General features: G+C 45.1%; 1 protein-coding gene across 4 annotated transcripts in view; it reads left to right on the forward strand.

Annotated features, from left to right (window-relative positions):
* Window positions 1-21,014, forward strand: part of LOC143766552 (uncharacterized) — a 74,921-nt gene extending 53,907 nt beyond the window's left edge. For all 4 annotated transcript variants that reach the window (XM_077254324.1, XM_077254325.1, XM_077254328.1 and 1 more), the window contains exon 7: window positions 18,077-21,014. In XM_077254324.1, the coding sequence (XP_077110439.1) occupies window positions 18,077-19,602 (1,526 nt within the window). In that variant the 3' untranslated portion in view covers window positions 19,603-21,014. The remainder of the gene's footprint in view (window positions 1-18,076) is intronic.
* The last annotated feature ends 2,702 nt before the right edge of the window (window positions 21,015-23,716 follow it).

Genomic DNA, 23,716 nt, shown 5'->3' on the forward strand with positions numbered 1-23,716 from the left:
ACTTCCATGCTTAAAGTGCAGCAATGTGCAGAAAAAAACGGTAGAGACCATATATATAAAATATGCGGATGTATACCTTGGGATAGCCGTATCCTGTGGTGCCGTGCCCTAACGCGCGTTTCGGACTGTTTCCTTCGTCAGGACCTGAATACATTAGCACATTTGCACTTTAGTATTTTGATTACACTATTGCACTTTTCAGTAATTGGAGTAGATTACAGTTCTAGTATTTTGCACGGTGTTTTATGATAAAACTGTGGTGCGTACAGTTATTGTTTTTAATATATAATTTTATTGCTGAATATTTATATGTATTGTTGTTGCCACATATGGTAAATAAAAATATATTGCAATATAATTTCTTGCTGTGGTTACTCTTGGGCGATCTGTAGGTAAGGTGATTGGGTTTTTCTCTCCATTGGTGATTGGGGGTGGAGCCGCATATTCATGACTGAAATGGGCGGTAACGGTGACCGCTCAGTACAGTTAGAAGCTGCGGCGCCGGGGAAGCAGGGACTGCACAGCGCCAGGACCAGGTGAATATACGGGGAGGGGAGCGCAGCGCTGTGCGATAGTCACCTTTCCTCGTTCCGGGCGCTGCTCTGTCTTCAGCAGTGACGCTCAGGTCAGAGGGCACGGTGATGTAGTTAGTGTGCGCCCTCTGCTGAACGTCGGTGCTGAACATGGAGTGGCGCCGGAACGAGGTGCGGGTGACTATTGAAGTTTTCCCAGTTTTTTGTGGCAAAATTAGGGGGGTCGGCTTATACTCGAGTATGTAAGGTAATTATAATCATTGGTATGGTTGTGCAGGGATGAGGCCTTGTAGTCCTTGGGCAACTTGTACCGCCACATAGTGCTTCATTTCCCCTCATTGTTGTCCATTAATCTGTCCTCTGTTTTGATATGTTTTATTGGTTTCTAAATAAACTTATACATTTTATGGGAGCATTTAACTGCGTTTTGGTGATGTTTACTTATAGGAGAGCGCTTAGAAGACGGCCATTTAACAGGAGAAGGCCGTATGAGCCACAAAGGGATCGCTGGGAAACAAAGGAAACAAAACAGAAAGGTGCCTTATTTAGTTATCCCGAAACATCCAGACGTGGTAGATACCGTCAGTAATGAAATCCCAGTGGGTGGAAGACTGAAATATTTTCACCACAAATGGGAATGCATAACTTCAAACCAGTGGATCCTTCGTCTAGTAAAATCCGGACTAAAATTAGAATTTTCCCAACTACCAAGGGATAATTTTATTGTAACATCACTGAGAGCGCCGGAACAGCAAGAAGCGCTTCAGTCAGAAATTCTGAGTCTTTTGGCTAAGAATGTTCTTATAGAAGTACCAAAGGATCAGGAAGGGAGAGGATTTTATTCCTCTTTGTTTCTGGTTCCTAAACCGAATGGTTCTTTTCGTACTATAATTAACCTAAAAAGATTAAATTCCTTTTTGCATGACCACACCTTCAAGATGGAGTCAATAAGGTCCACTGTTAAACTTTTGTTTCCTAGATGTTTCATGACGGGTCTAGATTTGAAGGATGCGTACTACCATCTTCCCATCTATGCAGAACATCAACAATACCTCAGAGTGGCGGTCAACCTACAGGGCCGGATCCGTCACTTCCAATTTACGGCTATGCCATTCGGCCTTTCCATGGCTCCTCGGGTTTTCACAAAAGTCATGCTCGTGGTGATGGCTTATCTGTGTCATCAGGATACGTTAATCGTACCTTACCTAGATGACTTTTTAATAATTGCAAATTCAGCCTCGCAATGTAAAGAACGTTTGGCTAATACCATTTCATCTTTGCAGGCTTTAGGTTGAATTGTGAACTTCAAAAAATCCAGGCTTCAACCAGAAACACTTCAGTCCTTCCTAGGACTAATCTTGGACTCTGTAAGTCAAAAATGTTTCTTACCAGAATCCAAAAAATTAACCATAATTTCAAAAGTTACTATGGCAAGGTCTAATCCTCAAATGTCCCTAAGAGATGCCATGTCTCTTTTAGGCTTACTCTCCTCCAGTAATGGCCGGAGCTGGAGCCGCCCCTCCCCCCCGTGGCGTAAGGGGAGGCACATCATGACCATGGGATGGAGGGAGGGGTTAATGAGTAAGGGGTGGGGATAGTGGAGTCGGTTAGTTTAATTAAGCTGTAGAGGGGTGGGGCCTGTTAGTTCCCGCTCTCCAGACAGCAAGTGAGCACCTACTATGGCCACCGTGGACAGCATTCTGGAGAGCCTGAGGGCTGCGGCAGCAGTGCACCCTCCAGGCTGGTTGGAACGGCAGGTAGCAGGAATCATCGGGAGCGGAGGTTCGGGAGCAGCAGCGACGACGACGGCAGTGTCTCCGGTGAGGTGCGCGCGTCGGTCAAGGCCTCCGGACCGGCTGTCGCCCGACTCAGCTCCTCGGGCCCCACGTCGGCGCAGGAGCCCCTCCAGGGACCCTCCAGGCCGGGCACCCTTAAATAGCAGCGCCAGTAGGTCCCGGCCTGGGAGGAATCCTACTGCCGGGCGGGGTCCGGCGGCGGCTGCAAGGCCTTCACCTCGCGGCATTGCGGGGGCGGGGCCAGCGCGAGCCAGGCAGCGTCTGAGGCCTAGCACATCAGGGGGCCACGGCGGGGATGCTCCTTCCGCGCGGCCTGCCTCTGGCCTACTTGCAGCAGGACGTGGGAGAGGAGCGGTGGCGGGTAGCCCTGCGGTTACGGGTGTGGCCCCGGCAGCATCAGCAGGGTTTGTCCCTGCAGCTGGATTGATGGACACAGCAGCGGCCTCACACAGTGGTGATGGGGGCCCGGCCGTTTGGAGGACAGACCAGCACCAGCAAGCTGGGACAGTACAGGCTGCGCTACTTTCACCTCAGGCTGGATCTTCACAGCAAGACGCAACACAGACTCCCACGCGACAGTTGCCTCCTGGGGCACTAGATCTCCACGGACAGCGGCGGTTGGATCCTGGGACTCCGGCTGGGGGGATCACAGCTCCCCCGCAGCCTGGTGAGTGTTTGTCCATGTCTTTGCTACCTGTGCAGTATTTGCCGTCTCCAGTGCGTGTGGAGGCACAAGGGGGTTTGGCTACGAGTTTTGGGGTTAGTGGCGTTGTCGGGGCTGATGTGGGGGGTGTCGGGGCGGTGTTGGAAAATGTGAGGGATTTGTTGGTGCGATTGGAGAGAGGAATGAGTGATCAACGGCATTTGGCGGCGTGGATAGGGTCGCAGAAGGTTACAGGTTCGACTCAAGTGGCGTCGGGCTCTTGGGCGCCGGTGTCGGTTTCGGTACAAACGGAGAAAGAGAAGGAGTGTCGGGTCCATTTAGATGATAGGGCTCATGGGGAGGTGTATGTTTGTTTTGAGGGCCCTTTGGGGCGCATCTTAAAAAGGAGGTAAAAGAAAAGATCATGAAGGATGAGTATGTTGAAATTTTTTCGCTGCTCCCGTTAGAAAAATTCAACTTGGACAAAGGGAAGAAGGAGGATAGTAAAAAGGAGGAGGAGGAAAAACGTAGGTGGCGTTTGATTCCTCAGACTTTCACAAATTGGCTACAGGCGTTTGCCATTTTGGCGAGTGTGATTGAGGAGAAGGCGCCTGAGAAGTGTTCGGGCCTTTTTTGCTACATGGATTCCATTGGAGAGGCACATAGGGTTTATGGCGGTCAGGCTTGGTTGAGGTATGACGAGCAATTCCGGCAGAGGAAGGCTATACGACCAACGCTTCGTTGGGATCAGAAGGATATCGGGCTTTGGCTGCGGGTGATGGCGCAGTACAAATTTGGCCATTCCTTTCAGGGGGGGGCCGGTAGTTCCGGTCAGAGTAGTCAATCCAGTTCGGCGGGATCGGCCGGACAGTCCAGTCAGGCGGGGGGTCATAAAGCGGGCTTGTGCTGGCAGTTTAACGACGGGCAATGTAAGTTCGGGGTTAACTGCAAGTTCAAGCACTTGTGTTCACACTGTAGCGGCTCTTCCCATGGGGCCTCGAAGTGTTTTAAAAAATCTAAGTCCAAGTCAGGGTCAGGGAATTCTCAAGGGGGTGACGCCAGTGAGTCTGGAAAAGATGGCCCCCTTTCTAAATAGATAACCCCTGAGGGAGGCGGCGGGGGTACTACATTGAGGTTTTCAGGACGGTTTTGTTATTCCGGCCCCTTCGTTTGTGGTTCCTCGGACGCTTAAGAATTTGAGGTCGGCGGTGTTACAGGGGGATGTGGTTTCAGAGAAGTTGAAGAAGGAAGTTGCGTTGGGAAGGATGGCGGGCCCCTTTTTGTCTCCTCCGTTTGAGGATTTGGTTGTATCACCTCTAGGTGTGGTTCCTAAGAAGGAAGCTGGAAAATTCCGTCTGATTCACCACTTGTCTTACCCGCGGGGGTTGTCCGTTAACGACGGTATTGCACCCGAGCTTTGTTCGGTGGTGTACGCGTCTTTTGATGAAGCCGTTGCGTGGGTTGGCAAGTTTGGTCGTGGGGCCTTGTTGGCCAAGACGGATATTGAAGCTGCGTTTAGGCTGTTGCCAGTTCATCCTGATAGTGTTAAGCTTTTGGGTTGTTTTTGGGAGGGGGGTTTTTTTCGTGGATAGGTGTTTACCTATGGGTTGTTCCCTTTCTTGCGCTTTGTTTGAGATGTTTAGCTCGTTTTTGGAGTGGGCGGTTAAGGATGTTTCTGATAGTGTAACACCGAATCACAATCTGGATGATTTCCTATGTGTGGGCCCGGCTGGGTCAGATCATTGTTTGCGCCTTCTACGGGCTGTTGAATGGGTGTGTGAGCGTTTCGGAGTTCCATTGGCACCCGGGAAGACGGAAGGGCCGTGTACGTGCTTGAGTTTTCTGAGGATTGTTATTGATACGGTCGGGTGGGAGTTTCGGCTTCCTGTTGACAAGATTGAAGGATTGAAGGAAGATTTGGCTCGAGCAAGGCGTGTAAAGAAATTGACTTTGAGAGAATTACAGTCGCTGTTGGGAAAACTCAACTTCGCGTGTTGGGTGATGCCAATGGGGAGAGTTTTTTCCAGAAGGTTGGCGAGTGCTACGGCCGGAGTCCGTGCGCCGCATCATTTCATTCGTTTGTCAGCAGAGTTGAAGGAAGATTTGGCGGTTTGGAGTTCCTTTTTGGGTTCTTACAATTGTCGGTCTTTGTTTATGGAAAAAGCGGTGGACAATGATTCGTTGGATTTGTTTACGGACGCGGCGGGTAGCAGTGGTTTTGGGGCTTACTTCAAAGGGCAATGGTGTGCTGCACCCTGGCCGGTGGAGTGGGTTTCATCAGGGCTGGTTCGTAACATAGCGCTATAGGAAATTTTTCCGATCCTGGTGGCGGTTCATTTGTGGAAGCACGAATTTCGCAACAGGCGGATTCGCTTTAACTGTGATAACATGGGAGTGGTGTGTGCGGTCAATGGACTTACTGCTTCATCACCGCCTGTGGTCCGGGTTCTCATGCGATTGGTCCTATCTTGTTTGGAATTGAATTCGCAGGTCACTGCGACGCACGTGCCCGGGGCGAGGAATTTAATAGCTGATTCCCTTTCTCGTTTCCAGTTCGAGCGTTTTCGGTCGTTGGCTCCGGAAGCAGAAACCATCGGTTTGGATTGCCCAGCGGACCTTTGGCTCGTGGCATCGGGGACGCTGGAGATCTCATAAGATCGTCGTTGGCTCCAAAAACATGGGAGACTTATCAGTTGGTTTGGTCTTCTTGGGAAGGGGTCTTGGCATCCTGCCCTGGTGGAGATAATGCCGATGATCAGGTTGGGCTTCTGTTGTCCTGGATTAGCCGTGGTTTTGATGAAGGTTGGTCGTGGGCAAAGGTGTCGCGTCTACTGGCTGCTTTGGCTTTTGGTGTCAAGCTGAGGGGGCAGTGTGATTTGACTAAAGCCTTCCTAGTGAGGCAAGCTGTAAAAGGTTTCCGGAGACAATATGGTAGGTTGGATTCTAGGCGTCCTGTTTCTTTCGCGATGTTGGAGCGATTAGGTGAGATTTTGGGTGACTGTTGTGGGTCGCTGTTTGAACAACGTCTTTTCAGCTTGGCTTTCTCGTGGGCGTATTTTGGTGCAATGAGAATTAGTGAATTGGTGTCTCCTAATAAGAGTACAGCTGGTGGAGTTTTGGCAAGGGATGTTCTCTTGGCCGAAGGACGTGTGGAGTTCTGGTTGCGTCGATCCAAGACGGATCAAGTGGGGCGCGGTAAGAAAATTGAGCTGGGTGGAGTAGCTGGTTCTCTGATGTGCCCAGTTAGTTGTTTAAAAGGTTTTTGGGGGCTTGGGCCTCGCAGGGAGGGATCTTTACTGTGTCATGAGGACGGTTCGGCTTTGTCCAGATATCAGTTTCAGACGATTTTCCGGAGAGCGGTTGTTTTGTTGGGGTTGGATGATTCGCGTTTTACTTCTCATTCGTTTCGGATTGGGGCAGCTACGGATGCGGCCGCTGGAGGTTTGGATGTGGATGCTATCAAGCGTATTGGGAGATGGCAGTCGAATAGATATCGCAGCTATGTTAGATGTTAGGGGTGGTGTGCGTTTCTCATCCTGAAGAGGTGCGTTTAGGAAGTTGGTGGTTTTTTCTTCGTTGGTTGATTGACTTTTGTTTTTTGTATTTTTAGGTTCCTTACCGTTTTTGGTATGGATTTTCGGCCATTCCTATGTTCATTGGGGAGCACGACGCGCTGATGTACGGCCGGAGGGTAGACAGCTCGGTTTCGATCGGTCGGTAGCGGTGGTCCGGTGGATCGGTTTTAGAGGTTTGGCCTGGAACAGGGTGCTGAAGGAGATCAATGCTGCGGTACTTTTAGACAGATCTCCGGATATCTTGGTGCTGCATGCTGGAGGAAATGACTTGGGTTCGCGCCCATTTAGAGAACTAATCAAAGATATCAAGCAGGACTTGTTGCGCTTGTGGCGGTTATATCCAGGGATATCAGTAGTTTGGTCGGAGATTGTACCGCGAAAACGGTGGAGGAACATGCGGTCATTGGATAAACTTAATAAGGCCAGAATTAAGGTTAACAGAGCGGTGTCCGCGTTTGTGGCCAGGAATGGTGGAGTAGCCGTAAGGCATTTTGAGTTGGAGAAGGGTGATGGGGCATTTTGGCTTGCAGACGGTGTGCATCTGAATGCTGTTGGAATCGATTTTTGGGCACTTGGACTGCAAGAAGGTGTGGAAAAGGCCATAGCTTTTAGGAGTGGTGGGGTCTCGGGTCTTTAAGGTTTCAAAGTCCCTCGTTGTGGTGGCTGGGGGGAATCCTTGGAGTTGTTGGAAATTGGGTTGGGGGGAGTCATTGGCTTATGGCTCCCCGGTATTTTGTGTTAAAACTGGTTTTGGATCTGGTGACTTGGGGGTTCCGGCGGGGGTAGTCGGTTCCCCGGGAATTGTAACGTGAACAGGGAACCCTCTGGGGTTTTGGTGCTCCCGAGCCAGGCGGTATCGGCTGGGAGTAATTTGGTTTTGGTAACGTTCACGTTGTGTTGTGTTTTGATCACCAGATCCATGGGGAGCTCCAAGGACCCCTCCTAGCGCAAAAAAGTTATTGGATGTTTTTATTTAAATACAAACAACATCATAAATAATAAGGCTGCTGTGGCCGACATTATTCCAAAAGAATACGTAGTTGGAGTTTTTATTTATGGGTAGGAGGGTATGGGTTACGTGGGAGGTGTTAGCTAAAGGTAAGCGATGTATCGTTTTTATACCCCAACGGCTCGACATTACCAGGGTCATGCATCCCTGCGGTTCAATGGGCCCAATATCATACTAGGGCCTTGCAACATGAGATTCTGTATGCACAATCACATTGTCAGGGTAATTTTTGTATTTAAATGACCCTATCAAAAGACGTGATTAATTCACTGCATTGGTGGTTAGATAAAAATCATTTGTCCAGAGGTGTCTCATGGACAATAATCCCCTCTAAAATAGTCACCACTGACGCAGGCCCAGAGGTGTGGGGAGCCCATTTCAGTAAAAATATAGCTCAAGGTTGCTGGAATACGGTAGAGATTCAGCAGTCCTCCAACTGGAAGGAACTAAAAGCGGTTAATTATGCCTTAAATGCTTTCCTTCCTCAGCTCCAAGGATCCCATATGAGAATCCTATCAGACAACACAACATCCGTCGCATATTTAAATCGTCAAGGCGGAACGCGATCAGGAAGTCTGTCTTCAGCGGCAAACATTTTCAACCTAGCAGAACCCAATTTTCTGTCACTCACGGCTCTCCATATTAGAGGAGTAGAAAATTCAAATGCCGACTTCCTAAGTCGCCATGCACTCCGCCAAGGAGAATAGACTCTCAATCCTCAAATATTCAGGAGCATAGTGAAGATATGGGGTCTTCCACAAATAGACCTGTTCGCCACCAGAAAAAACAGACAAGTGCAGTTGTTCGCCTCCTTAAATGTAGTAGATCATCCAGACATAATAGACTCACTCCAGTACCCGTGGAACTACGACCTAGCCTATGCCTTTCCTCCAATGATGCTGATTCCATTGGTCATCAAGAAGATAAGGGAAGAAAAGGCCAGGATCATTCTGATAGCACCATTCTGGCCAAAAAGGCTTTGGTTCTTTTGTCTTCGAGCGATGTCAGTTTGCGATCCCTGGATTCTGCCAGTGATCCCAGACCTACTGTCTCGGGGTCCATTTTACCATTCACAAGTGAAAGGTCTTCACCTAACGGCGTGGAACTTGAGAGGCAAATACTGACATTAAGAGGGTTTTCTCAAGAACTAATTAACACCTTAACCCCTTCACCCCCAAGGGTGGTTTGCACGTTATGGACCGGGCCAATTTTTACAATTCTGACCACTGTCCCTTTATGAGGTTATAACTCTAGAACGCTTCAACGGATCCTGGTGATTCTGACATTGTTTTCTCGTGACATACTGTACTTCATGATAGTGGTAAAATTTCTTTGATATTACCTGCGTTTATTTGTGAAAAAAATGGAAATTTGGCGAAAATTTTGAAAATTTCACAATTTTCCAAATTTGAATTTTTATGCAATTAAATCACAGTGATATGTCACACAAAATACTTAATAAGTAACATTTCCCACATGTCTACTTTACATCAGCACCATTTTGGAACCAAAATTTTTTTTTGTTAGGGAGTTATAAGGGTTAAAAGTTGACCAGCAATTTCTCATTTTTACAACACCATTTTTTTTAGGGACCACATCTCATTTGAAGTCATTTTGAGGGGTCTATATGATAGAAAATACCCAAGTGTGACACCATTCTAAAAACTGCACCCCTCAAGGTGCTCAAAACCACATTCAAAAAGTTTATTAACCCTTCAGGTGTTTCACAGGAATTTTTGGAATGTTTAAATAAAAATGAACATTTAACTTTTTTTCACACAAAATTTACTTCAGCTCCAATTTGTTTTATTTTACCAAGGGTAACAGGAAAAAATGGACCCCAAAAGATGTTATACAATTTGTCCTGAGTACGCCGATACCCCATATGTGAGGGTAAACCACTGTTTGTGCGCATGACAGAGCTCGAAAGCGAAGGAGCGCCATTTGACTTTTCAATGCAAAATTGACTGGAATTGAGATGGGACGCCATGTTGCGTTTGGAGAGCCACTGATGTGCCTAAACATTGAAACCCCCCACAAGTGACACGATTTTGGAAAGTAGACCCCCTAAGGAACTTATCTAGATGTGTTGTGAGCACTTTGACCCACCAAGTGCTTCACAGAAGTTTATAATGCAGAACCGTAAAAATAAAAAATCATATTTTTTCACAAAAATGATCTTTTCGCCCCCAATTTTTTATTTTCCCAAGGGTAAGAGAAGAAATTGGACCACAAAAGTTGTTGTCAAATTTGTCCTGAGTACGCTGATACCCCATATGTGGGGGGGAACCACCGTTTGGGCGCATGGGAGGGCTCGGAAGGGATGGAGCGCCATTTGGAATTCAGACTTAGATGGAATGGTCTGCAGGCATCACATTGCGTTTGCAGAGCCCCTAATGTACCTAAACAGTAAAACCCCCCCCCCACAAGTGACACCATATTGGAAAGTAGACCCCCTAAGGAACTCATCTAGATGTGTTGTGAGAGCTTTGAACCCCCAAGTGTTTCACTACAGTTTATAACGGAGAGCCGTGCAAATAAAAAATATTTTTTTTCCACAAAAATTATTTTTTAGCCCCCAGTTTTGTATTTTTCCAAGGTTAACAGGACAAATTGGATAACAATATATAGGGTCCAATTTCTCCTGAGTACGCTGATACCCCATATGTGGGGGGGAACCACCGTTTGAGCGCATGGCAGAGCTCGGAAGGGAAGGATCATCATTTGCAATGCAGACTTAGATGGATTGGTCTGCAGGCGTCACATTGCATTTGCAGAGCCCCTAATGTACCTAAACAGTAGAAACCCCCACAAGTGACACCATTTTGGAAAGTAGACCCCCTAAGGAACTCATCTAGATGTGTTGTGAGAGCTTTGAACCCCCAAGTGTTTCACTACAGTTTATAACGCAGAGCCATGCAAATAAAAAAAAATTTTTTTTCCACAAAAATTATTTTTTAGCCCCTAGTTTTGTATTTTCCCAAAGGTAACAGGAGAAATTGGACCCCAAACGTTGTTCTCCAATGTGTTCCGAGTACGCTGATACCCCATATGTTGGGGTAAACCCCTGTTTGGGCGCACGGGAGAGCTTGGAAGGGAAGAAGCACTGTTTTACTTTTTCAACGCAGAATTGGCTGGAATTGAAATCGGACGCCATGTCACCTTTGGAGAGCCCCTGATGTGCCTAAACAGTGGAAACCACCCAATTATAACTGAAACCCTAATCCAAACACACCCCTAACCCTAATCCCAACGGTAACCCTAACCACATCTCTAACCCAGACACACCCCTAACTCGTTTGTTGCGGGACAAGATGACGTTTTCAGCGGTACCATGGTTATTTATATCCGTCTTTTTGATCGCGTGTTATTCCACTTTTTGTTTGGCGGTATGAGAATAAAGCGTTGTTTTTTGCCTCGGTTTTTTTTTTTTTTTTTTTACGGTGTTCACTGAAGGGGTTAACTAGTGATATAGTTTTATAGGTGGGGTTATTACGGACGCGGCGATACTAAATATGTGTACTTTTATTGTTTGATTTTTTTTTTATTTAGATAAAGAAATGTATTTATGGGAATAATTTTTTTATTTATTTATTTAGGATTTTTTTTTTTATTTTTTTTTTTACACATGTGGACATTTTTTTTTTTTAACTTTTTTACTTTGTCCCAGGGGGGGACATTACAGATCGGTGATTTGACAGTGTGCACAGCACTCTGTCAAATCGGCGATCTCACTTAGAGTGCAGCAAGCTTACCAGCGCCTGCACTGAGCAGGCGCTCGGTAAGCCACCTCCCTCCCTGCAGGACCCGGATGCCGCGGCCATCTTAGATCCGGGACCTGCGGCGAGGAGGGAGGTAGGAGACCCTCGGAGCAACGCGATCACATCGCGTTGCTCCGGGGGTCTCAGGGAAGCACGCAGGGAGCCCCCTCCCTGCGCGATGCTTCCCTATACCGCCGGTACACTCATGTTTGATCGCGGTGTGCCGGGGGTTAATGTGCCGGGAGCGGTCCGTGACCGCTCCTGGCACATAGTGCCGGATGTCAGCTGTGATAGTCAGCTGACACTCGGCCGCGCTCCCCCCGTGAGCGCGGCCAATCGTGCTGGACGTACTATTCCGTCCTTGGGAAGTAGGGCCCACCCCACATGGACGGAATAGTACGTCTAATGACAGAAAGGGGTTAATGTTAAGCAGGAAGAAATCTACAACTTTAATATACAGTAGAGTATGGAAAAAGTTCCTGACTTTCTATACAAAACCCTTCTCTAGCAAGGTTCCTATTAAAGCCATCCTAGAGTTCCTACAAAAAGGCCATGCATTGGGTTTGTCAGTCAATACGTTAAGGGTTCAGGTGTCCGCTTTAGGAGCCCTCTATAGTGCTAACATAGCGGGGGACAGGTGGATAGCAAGATTCATTAGAGCATGCAAAAGATGTACCCTAGTACATATCCCACGTTTACCTCCCTGGGACTTGAATCTAGTTCTTGATGCTTTAAGTGAACCCCCTTTTGAGCCTTTACATTCTATTCCTCTAAAAAAATCTCACATCTAAGGTAGCCTTATTGATAGCCTTGATCTCGGCCAGAAGATTAGGGGACATCCAAGCTCTCTCCATAGACCCTTCTTTCTTAATGATATACCAGGACAGGGTGGTTCTCAAGCCTGATCCATCATATCTTCCCAAAATAGCATCCTATTACCATAGATCTCAAGAGATCGTGTTGCCTTCCTTTTATGACAATCCATCAAATCCAGAGGAAGAGAAGCTACATATGTTGGATGTGAAAAGAGCAGTCTTAAATTACAAAGAGAGAACCCAGTCCTGCAGACAGAGTAGGGCTCTGTTTGTATGTTTTCAGGGTCACAGAAAAGGCCACAGGGTTACGAAGGCTACCTTGTCCTGCTGGATCAGAGATGCCATCTGTCTGACCTACTTATCAAAAAGCAAAAATCCTTCAGAAGGAGTGAAAGCACATTCGGCTCAGGCTGTATCATCCTCGTGGGCAGAGGATGACATCTCCATCGAGCTCATATATAAGGCCGCAACCTGGTCGTCACCCTTGACCTTTTATAAGCATTATAGACTTGATCTATCTTCTACATCTGACTTGGCATTCGGGAGAGCTGTCCTCAGCACGGTGATCCCACCCAGGTGAAGGTTCTCTGTAAATCTCTCAAGTGGGTGCTGCCGTGGCGAAGGGTAAAAAGCCGGATTACTTACAGGTAATGCCCTTTTGATGAGCCTCGACAGCACCCTGTCACTTCCCACCCTAGTTGTTATGTATGGTTGCATATACGGTATATTTTGTTCATGGGTGAATATAAATAAGATAAAACGTACAAAAGTTTACGGATATATATTAATTTAACAACGGCGGTTCCTCTCGTACTCTGAAAAACAATTGAGGAGGAGAGGGGGACCCTTTTTATCTCTGTAGGTTTCCTGTTCCTATGGGCGGGTCCCTCTCTCAAGTGGGTGCTTTCATGGTTCATTAAAAGGGCATTACCGGTAAGTAATCCGGCTTTTCTTTTAAAACCAAATAACTTCAAGGAGAATTGTGATAAACTACATAAAAAACATTACACCTGTGCCATGATATATCTCTAAGCTGTGTGGCGCTGATGGCTGTAATATACAGTACAGACTAGAAGTTTGGACACACCTTCTCATTTAAAGATTTTTCTGTATTTTCATGACTATGAAATTTGTACATTCACACTAAAGGCATTAAAACTATGAATTAACACGTGGCATTATATACTTAATTTCAGTTGTTTCACACTTTTTTGTTATGTCTTATATTCTAGGTTATTCAAAGTAGCCACCTTTTGCTTTGATGACTGCTTTGCACACTCTTGGCATTCTCTTGATGAGCTTCAAGAGGTAGTCACCGGAAATGGTTTTCACTTCACAGGTGTGCCCTGTCAGGTTTAATAAGTGGGATTTCTTGCCTTGGTTGGGACCATCAGTTGTGTTGTGCAGAAGTCTGGTGGATACACAGCTGACAGTCCTACTGAATAGACTGTTCGAATTTGTATTATGGCAAGAAAAAAGCAGCTAAGTAAAGAAAAACGAGTGGCCATCATTACTTTAAGAAATGAAGGTCAGTTAGTCAGAAAAATTGGGAAAACTTTGAAAGTGTCCCCAAGTGCAGTGGGAAAAACCATCAAGCGCTACAAGGAAACTGGCTCACATAAGGACTGCCCCAGGAAAGGAAGACCAAGAGTCACCTCTGCTTCTGAGGATAAGTTTATCCAAGTCACCAGCCTCAGAAATCACAGGTTAACAGCAGCTCAGATTAGAGACCAGGTCAATGCCACACAGAGTTCCAGCAGCAGACACATCTCTACAACAACTGTTAAGAGGAGACTTTGTGCAGCAGGCCTTCATGGTAAAATAGCTGCTAGGATACCACTGCTAAGGACAGGCAACAAGCAGAAGAGACTTGTTTGGGCTAAAGAACACAAGGAATGGACATTAGACCAGTGGAAATCTGTGCTTTGGTCTGATGAGTCCAAATTTGAGATCTTTGGTTCCATCCACCGTGTCTTTGTGCGACGCAGAAAAGGTGAACGGATGGACTCTACATGCCTGGTTCCCACCGTGAAGCATGGAGGAGGGGGTGTGATGGTATGGGAGTGCTTTGCTGGTGACACTATTGGGGATTTATTCAAAATTGAAGGCATACTGATCCAGCATGGCTACCACAGCATCTTGCAGCGGCATGCTATTCCATCCAGTTTACGTTTAGTTGGACCATCGTTTATTTTTCAACAGGACAATGACCCCAAACACACCTCCAGGCTGTGTAAGGGCTAATTGACCAAGCAGGAGAGTGATGGGGTGCTACGCCAAATAACCTGGCCTCCACAGTCACCAGACCTGAACCCAATTGATGGTTCGGGGTGAGCTGGATCGCAGAGTGAAGGCAAAAGGGCCAACAAGTGCTAAGCATCTCTGGGAACTCCTTCAAGATTGTTGGAAGACCATTCCCGGTGACTACCTCTTGAAGCTCATCAAGAGAATGCCAAGAGTGTGCAAAGCAGTCATCACAGCAAAAGGTGGCTACTAACCTAGAATATAAGACATATTTTCAGTAGTTTCACACTTTTTTGTTAAGTATATAATTCCACATGTGTTTATTTATAGTTTTGATGCCTTCAGTGTGAATGTACAATTTTCATAGTCATGAAAATACAGAAAAATCTTTAAATGAGAAGGTGTGTCAAAACTTTGGGTCTGTACTGTACATTTATTCACCCCTGCAGGAGATGTGTTGGCATGGCTCGAGCCCTGGTTTCATGGATTCACTCCACATCATAAATTACCGTATATACTTGAAAATAAGCCGAGATTTTCAGCCCATTTTTGGGGGCTGAAAGTCCCCCTCTCGGCTTATACTCGAGTCATACCCAGGGGTTGGCAGGGAGGGGGAGCGGTGGCGTCTATTTATACTCACCTGCTCCTGGTGCGGTCCCTGCAGGTCCCTGTCTCTCTGGCGCCCCAGCTTCTTCCTATACTGAGCGGTCACATGGTACCGCTCATTACAGTAATGAATATGCTGCTCTACCTCCCATAGGGGTGGAGCCGCATATTCATTACTGTAATGAGCGGTAACGGTGACCGTTCAGTACAGGAAGAAGCTGCGGCGCCGGGGAAACAGGGACTTCACAGCGCCAGGAGCAGGTGAGTATAACGGGGAGCGCAGCGTTGCGCGATATTCACCTCCCCGTTCCGGGCGCCGCTCCGTCTTCAGCGTCTTCTGCAGTGACGCTCAGGTAATAGGGCGCGATGACATGGTTAGTGCGCGCCCTCTGCCTGAATGTCAATGCAGAAGACGCTTAAGATGGAGCGGCGCCGGATCGAAGTCAGGTGAAAATTGAAAGTGCCGGGGGCCTGAGCGACGGAGAGGTATGTTGTGTTTTTTTTTTGGTTTGTTTTTTAAATCGCAGCAACAGCAAATGGGGCAAGTGTCTGTATGGAGCATCTTATGGGGCCATAACGTTTGTGCAGCACTATATGGGGCAAGTGTCTGTATGGGGCCATAATCAACGTTTGTTCACCAATATATGGGGCAAGTGTCTGTATGGGGCCATAATCAACGTTTGTGCAGCACTATATGGGGCAAGTGTCTGTATGGATCATCTTATGGGGCCATAACGTTTGTGCAGTACTGTATGGGGCAAGTGGTGTCTATATGGAGTATCTTATGAGGCCATAATTAACGTTTGTGCAGCATTATATGGGGCAAATATCTTTATGGAGCATCTTATGGGGCCATAATCAAGGTTTGTGCAGCATTATATGTGGCAAGTGTCTGTATGGAGCATCTTATGGGGCCATTATTAACCTTTATGCAGGATTGTATGGGGCATATTTTTAATATGGAGCATCTTATGGGGCCATCATAAACTTTATGGGGCTCCTGATTCAATAAGGATATTCAAAAACACTTAACCTACTGATGTCTCAATTAATTTTACTTTTATTGGTATCTATTTTTACTTTTGACATTTACCGGTAGCTGCTGCATTTCCCACCCTAGGCTTATACTCGAGTCATTAAGCTTTCCCAGTTTTTTTGTGGCAAAATTAAGGGGGGTCGGCTTATAATCGGGTCGGCTTATACTCGAGTATATGCGGTGCATTAGGCTTTCAATCCTCAATAATTCTGATTAATGTACAATCTCTCCTGAAATGGGGGGCACTAATACTTTCTCTACTCTTCTAGACAGGACTCTCATAATTTCTCCAGTGGTTCACCATAAATGGGTGCTCTGGTTTAGTGTTTGAGCTCTCCCCTCATACATACGTTGTTGTTGGGGATGTATCATAGAATAAAAAAACTGTCTATTTTTTTACCTGTTCATCTGTATGATATTTTGATTGTGGTGGGATCACCCTGCCTCAGTTATCTGAGTCTGTAACTCCGTGGTAGTCCTTAACCAGTTTCTGACATCGGGTCAGCGATGGGTTGGCATAACAACCAGTGGTCTCCTGGAGACCTCTATGGTTGTCACTGCTGGCTTGCACGTGGTGGGAGCACATACAAGTGAGTAATCCTGCTACATCCAGGTGATCTGATCATCGCTTGTATGTAGCTGAGCCGATCGGGTTATGGCAGCTTCTAGTCCAAAATAGAAGTGTCCATGGAGACTATTAAAGCATGCCAAAAGTAGAAAAAAAATGTTTTTAAAAATATAAAAAAAAATATAAAAGTTCAAATCGCCCCTTTTGCCCTATTTAAAACAATAAAAAAATCAAACATAAACCTATTTGATATCGCCAGGTTCAGAATCACCCAATATATCAATATTAAAAAAGAATTAACCTGATTGCTAAATGGCGTAGCGACAAAAAGTCAGTGCCAGAATTACTTTCTTTTTTTTCTTTTTTTTGGTCTCCATGACATTGCATTAAAATGCAATAACTGACGATCAAAACATCATATATGCACCAAAATGGTATAATTAAAAATGTCAGCTCAGTGCGCAAAAAATCAGCCCTCACCCAACCCAAGATCACGAAAAATGGAGAAGCTACGGGTATCGGAAAATGGTGCTATTTATTTATTTATTTTTTAACAAAGTTTGGATTTTTTTTTTTACCACTTGGATAAAAAAGAACGTAGACATGTTTGGTGTCTATGAATTTGTGGTAATCTGTAGAATCATTCTGGCAGGTCAGTTTTAGTATTTAGTGAATATAGTAAAAAAGCAGACGGCATAAGAGCAGATCCCAGAGAAGCTGGGACACAGCATTTGTAAAAGCCCTAATATGACAAAATCTCAGAAAACCAGAGCAGTAGAAATCCCTATAAAGTGACTCCATTTTGGACAGTATAACCCTCTGTGAATTAATCTTTAGGAGTAGTGACAATTTTGACTCCACAGCCACTTTCCGTTAATTAGCGCACAGTGGATGTTGGAGAGTAAAAATGGAAAATTTACCGTTTTATTACCCAACACATAGTGCCCAGATTGTGCTCCAGAAGACACACGCACCATAAATTAAGTGGGTTCTTCTCGCTATAGTAATGCCAAATACATGGATGCTAAATGTGGTTTGAGCACACTGCAAGGCTATTAAGCGAGGGGGAGATTTAACTTTGGAAGAGTGGATTTTGCTAGATTGGTTTATGGAAGTGATGTTGCTTTTCAAGCCACTAATAATGTAGAAACCTCTGTTTTTCCATTGACAGATGATGGACCTGAGAGGGGACTTGTTTTTTGTAAGATGAGTAGAACTTTTCATTGGTATTATTTTGTCTACATAACATTGTTTGGTGGCTTTTTATTCCATATTTGGGAGGCAGCATGAACAAACTGACTGTTGAACCCCACGCTCCACTGGTTCATCCTATGATGTTTTCTATTAGGCTGTGAACTGTCATTTTGTTGGTGAATAATTCAAATATATTACATAAGTTGCCATTTTTAATGACCGTTTAAGTTGAAATGTTCAAAAAATATTAAATTGTTGATATTTCGTGGAAAAATAATTGGTTTTATTCTTAGCAGATTACTGTACCAGGAGATCAGAGGGGCAGCTTTCATCTTCAATTTTTAAATCAGAGGATCTTGAGATCACACGGGATACAATTGAAGTGAATGTCATTACGCCAGATATACCATCATGCCTTCACAGCAAAGATCTGCCATCTGATCCTTTGAAATGGGTCCTGTCTTCTGATTCCTTACCAACTACTAAGGAAAATCAAAGTCACAAAATAAGCATTAAAAAACGAACTGCTCCTAAATCAAAGAAGCCGTTTTCACCTTCCGAATATGGAAATAGCTTTCCGCTTGAAAAGCATTTTCTTAAACATCAAACAATTCACACAGCAGAGAACAGATGTTCTTGTTCAAAATGTGGGAAAGGTTTTAACCATAAATCAAATTTGCTTAAGCACCAGAGAATTCACACAGGGGAGAAGCCTTTTTCATGTTCACAATGTGGGAAATGTTTTTGCCAGAAATCACATTTGCTTAGGCACCAGAGAATTCACACAGGGGAGAAGCCTTTTTCCTGTTCAGAATGTGGGAAATGTTTTAGCCAGAAATCAGCTCTGCTTCAACACCAGAGAATTCACACAGGGGAGAAACCTTTTTCTTGTTCAGATTGTGGGAAATGTTTTAACCATAAATCAGATTTGCGTACGCACCAGAGAAGTCACACAGGGGAGAAGCCTTTTTCTTGTTCAGATTGTGGGAAATGTTTTAACAGAAAATCAGTTCTTGATTACCACCAGAGAATTCACACAGGGGAGAAGCCTTTTTCTTGTTCAGAATGTGGGAAATGTTTTAACGATAAATCATATTTGCTTAAGCACCAGAGAATTCACACAGGGGAGAAGCCTTTTTCATGTTCAGAATGTGGGAAATGTTTTAGCCAGAAAGTGCATCTTGATAAGCACCAGAGAACCCACACAGGTGAGAAGCCTTTTTCCTGTTCAGAATGTGGGAAGTGTTTTAACCTGAAAGTGCATCTTGATCAGCACCAGAGAACCCACACAGGTGAGAAGCCTTTTTCTTGTTCAGATTGTGGGAAATGTTTTAGCCAGAAATCAGATTTGCTTTACCACCAGAGAATTCACACAGGGGAGAAGCCTTTTTCATGTTCAGAATGTGGGAAATGTTTTATCCAGAAATCAGATCTGCTTAAGCACCAGAGAATTCACACAGGGGAGAAGCCTTTTTCATGTTCAGAATGTGGGAATTGTTTTAGCCAGAAATCAGATTTGCTTAAGCACCAGAGAATTCACACAGGGGAGAAGCCTTTTTCCTGTTCAGAATGTGGGAAATGTTTTATCCAGAAATCGGCTCTTGATTACCACCAGAGAACCCACACAGGGGAGAAGCCTTTTTCCTGTTCAGAATGTGGGAAATGTTTTATCCAGAAATCAGATTTGCTTAAGCACCAGAGAATTCACACAGGGGAGAAGCCTTTTTCCTGTTCAGAATGTGGGAAATGTTTTATCCAGAAATCGGCTCTTGATTACCACCAGAGAACCCACACAGGGGAGAAGCCTTTTTCCTGTTCTTAATGTGGGATATGTTTTAAACGGAAATTGTATTTTCTTAAAGGAGTTGTCATCATGTTTTGCCTTGTTAAAATTAAAAAAAAAAATCATATTCACCTTCCTTACCGGTGCTGTTCCAGTGGTATCGTCACTCACATTCCTGGGGCTCATGAGGTTGTTGCATCACACAAGCCCTGTGCCCAATCAGCCCCAGCTTCACTGTCCCCGCCCTCGATGTATTGAACATGAAGCCAGTAGGGTTGAGCGAAACGGATCGGACATTTTCAAAAATCGCCGACTTTCAGCAAAGTCGAGTTTCATGAAACCCGACCCGATCCCACTGTGGGTTCGGCCATGCGGTCCGCGATCTTCGCGCCAAAGTCGCGTTTCGTATGACGCTTTCCCCGCCATTTTTTCAGCCAATGAAGGAGTGTGGGCAACGTGATGACATAGGTTCCGGCTTGCTTTCTGCGGCGTCACAGGGGGTATAACTGCCATATTACCATTTGGGATGTAGCGATTTCCACAGTCCAACACAACCAATGCTTTGCACGGAGGGGAGAGAGAGAGAGAGACTTTGATTTCCCATTGACTTATATCGGGTTTCGGTCGATCCCTGACTTTTCGCGATAATCGGCCGATTTCAATCGACTCGACTTTTGAGAAAGTCGGGTTTCGTGAAACCCAACTCGATCCTAAAAAAGTAAAAGTCGCTCAACCCTGGAAGCCAGTGCTGTGACTTCTCTTTGACTTCCCCTTATTGTTCGATTCGTTTGAAGGTGAGAACAGTGAAGCCAGCGCTAATTGGAAGCAGGGCTCATATGACATAAAAACCTGAGCCCCCGAAATGCAAGTGCTGACACTGCTGGAACCGCGCCAGCATGGGAGGTTTATAGAAGTGTTTATATTTTAACAGGACCAAACATGAGGAATGAGAAGTCAAAATCCCACATAGAGGAAATTACATTATCATACCTAGAGTGTGAAAAATGAATTACTGGAAAATAGTATTTTGTTGACCATCAAAAATAACTCAAACTATATACATTATTGACAAATTGTACAAAAACATATAAAAGACAGACTTGTTATTGAATGAGAAAGGGAAATTACTTTAGAAATTACTATATTTCATGGTCTATAATACACACTTTTTTATTAGATAATTTTTATTAAGAAAATTACACAATAGTTTTTACAAAGAGACATCAGTAGGACAAATATTTTCAATGTTACATGGTATCCTTATATGTTATTGTTCTACATAAAATATAATAAAGTTGTCATCTTCCAAGGATTCGATTTATTTATATTTTTTCATTCAAACTAATACAACCATCCCTCCCCGATAATACTCCAGAGAAATCTGTATTCATATTATTTTTTTGTGGTGTGTGTATACATTAGAATATCTGCCATTCAGTTATCATAAATAGTTTGCATGTGTACTCGCCCTACTTATCTCATTTAACCTGGATTGATGATACTACAAGTGTTCATGAAGCCAGAAATTGCCATATGTTATTTCTCTGGAGTACTCCAGATGGTAGACATGGAACATTCAACCAGGTTCCCCAGATGTTGTCAAATTTCCAACCAAATAATATTGTTTTGCTTATTTATTAACTCAGGGGTCGGAAACCTATGGCTCGCGAGCCAGATATGGCTCTTTTGATGGCCGTATCTGGCTCGCAGACAGGGCTCCTACCTGTCTATGGGAAGGATGCATGCACCGCGCTCCATCAGGCCGCGGTGCACGCTGATATTGGTCGTTCTTTGATGGCCTGATAAGCATTGGCGGCAGTGGTGAGCGGCAGGGAGCATGGACTACATTTCCCATAACTCCCTGCATAGCCGCGCCGTCTGCAAGCACGCACCTGCGTCCCCTAGTGAAGCGGCATCTGCCTCCTCCCTTGTGTCTCCCTTGGACACTCCAGAAACCCCTGGCTGTGCTGCTGCTTTGAAGGTGAACATTATAACATGGAAATTGTTACACAGCCTCATGGTCAGCAGCAGTGAGCTGCATCAATAAAGGGGCTGTGTAATACAGTGTGTCCCACCAACCCCCCCTTCCCACTTCACCCCTGAAAATAATCCCACATAATCCATTATATAGCCCCCCCCCCCAAAAAAAAATATGGCCTTAAAAAACATCTGCCACCCATATTACACTCTTGGGGGCTTTAAATTAATCTCTTGTGGGCATAAGAAACTGATTTAAAGGACCACTATCAGGGCAAAAATCTGTTCTGAGCGCTTCTTTACAGTTCTGGAGGTCTCCCAGAGCTGTAATAAAGCGCTCAGGAACGGCGCCCGTGCTATATGTTATTGGGGCGCTAGCTGTTTTTACCTTCTCCCATAATGCAGCGATTCCACCCGATGATCTGTGTGGGATCGCTGCATATACTTTCACTCTAGCACGCATGCGCCGCCGGCTCTGCCTCCTCGGCGCTTGCTGAACCGAGGAGACATGAGCTTCATAACCCCCTCCATTTATATTCGTTGTGCTCCGCAGCTCTTACTTCCGCGTTGAACCGTGCATCTTACGTCGTGCTGCCACTGGTGCGCATACGCTGCCAGCAGATTCCATTTACCTCTGAGAGAGGGAGCAGCGTGACGTAAGATGCAGGGATCAACCCGGTAGTCGGAGCTGCAGAGCACAACGAATATAACTACATATTCGGCAGGTACCGATCGCTGCTAGTTCACTCTTGGGGGGCTTTAAATCAGTTTCTTATACCCCCAAGAGATGATTTAAAAGCCCCCAAGCATGAAATATAGGTGGCAGAAGTCCTTTAATTCCAGGGGAGTCCTGAGGGAGAGGTTTTATTTGGGGAAATGGCTATGTTCACACTGTAGAACAGATTTTATCTGTCGCTGAATCAGCGGCAGATAATATCTGCCGTAATCAAAATTTTCTCTATGCAGATTTCACTGCATTATGCTGATGCTTATTTATATTTACGGGAATGCAATCTGCAGCCCCGTAGAAGTCTATGGGACTTCCGCCAAATATAGGACACTGCAATAGGTTGAATCGCAGCAGATTCTGCAACTGTGGCATGGATGCAGAATCCGCAAGTCTCCATAGACTTCTATGGATAGCAGATAAAATCAGCGCATATGTACCACTTTAAGTAGTAAATGCTTTAGTTCCCTATGGGTCTGAGCCTCTCTTTTTTTGTTCATTTTCTGTAAGACCAACACTTTTAAAAGGGCCACTGACAGATACAATTGCTCCAGCGGTCACTTAGTACACAAAGGAGTGTTCCTCTCTGCTGCACTAAGCCACCGCTGGACCTAAACAATAATTCGCTGTAAAATAATAAAATAGATAATTGACATAACTGACAATGCGTTGTGTGACATGTCCAACATTCCAGCTTCTTCTGCGAATGCCTCAAAGCTGGCATTCTCTCAACATCAGGTGGGAAGAATGCCAGCTTCCAGTCATGCGCAGGAAAAAGAAGAAGCCAGACTGCTGGACTGATGTCATGCATCGCAAGCTCACAATGTAAGTTATTTATTTAATTTTTTTACTGCTAATTACCATTGTTTCAGTCCAGTTGTGGCTTTATACAGCAGGGAGGAGCATTCCTTGCTGTACTAAGTGAACATTGGAGCAATTGATCTGTCAATGGCCCTTTAAACATATTGTACGGCTCTCGCGGAATTATATTTCAAAATATGTGGCGTTTACGGCTCTCTTAGCCAAAAAGGTTCCTGACCCCTGTATTAACTCATTAACTGTCGGTGGTTGAGCATCTGGCCAATGTTGTGCAATAAGTTTGTAAGCTTGATACAATGTTCGCGCAAGATCTACAGCCATTGGGGATTCAAAACTTCCATAATCCGCATCACATCTGCTTCCTATTTTAATGTAGCGGTCAGGGGATGGTCTCCCATGTGAGACTGAGAGAGTTTCTGATAGATGTTTGAAATTAAGCCGGTCATGTATTTTGTCGCTGCTATTGAGTCTAGTAAATATTTAGTATATCCGGTGCCACAGCACTAAACTGAGTTAGGCATGCAGATCTAAGTTGTAGGTATCGAAAGAAGAGGCTGTGAGGCAATGCAAACTCTTTTTGTAGTTTGTTAAAGCTTTTAAGTGTTCCATTTCCTACTAACTGATCTAAAG

This window comes from Ranitomeya variabilis, chromosome 4, assembly GCF_051348905.1.
Source record: "Ranitomeya variabilis isolate aRanVar5 chromosome 4, aRanVar5.hap1, whole genome shotgun sequence".
In the NCBI taxonomy this organism is placed as follows: Eukaryota; Metazoa; Chordata; class Amphibia; order Anura; family Dendrobatidae; genus Ranitomeya; species Ranitomeya variabilis.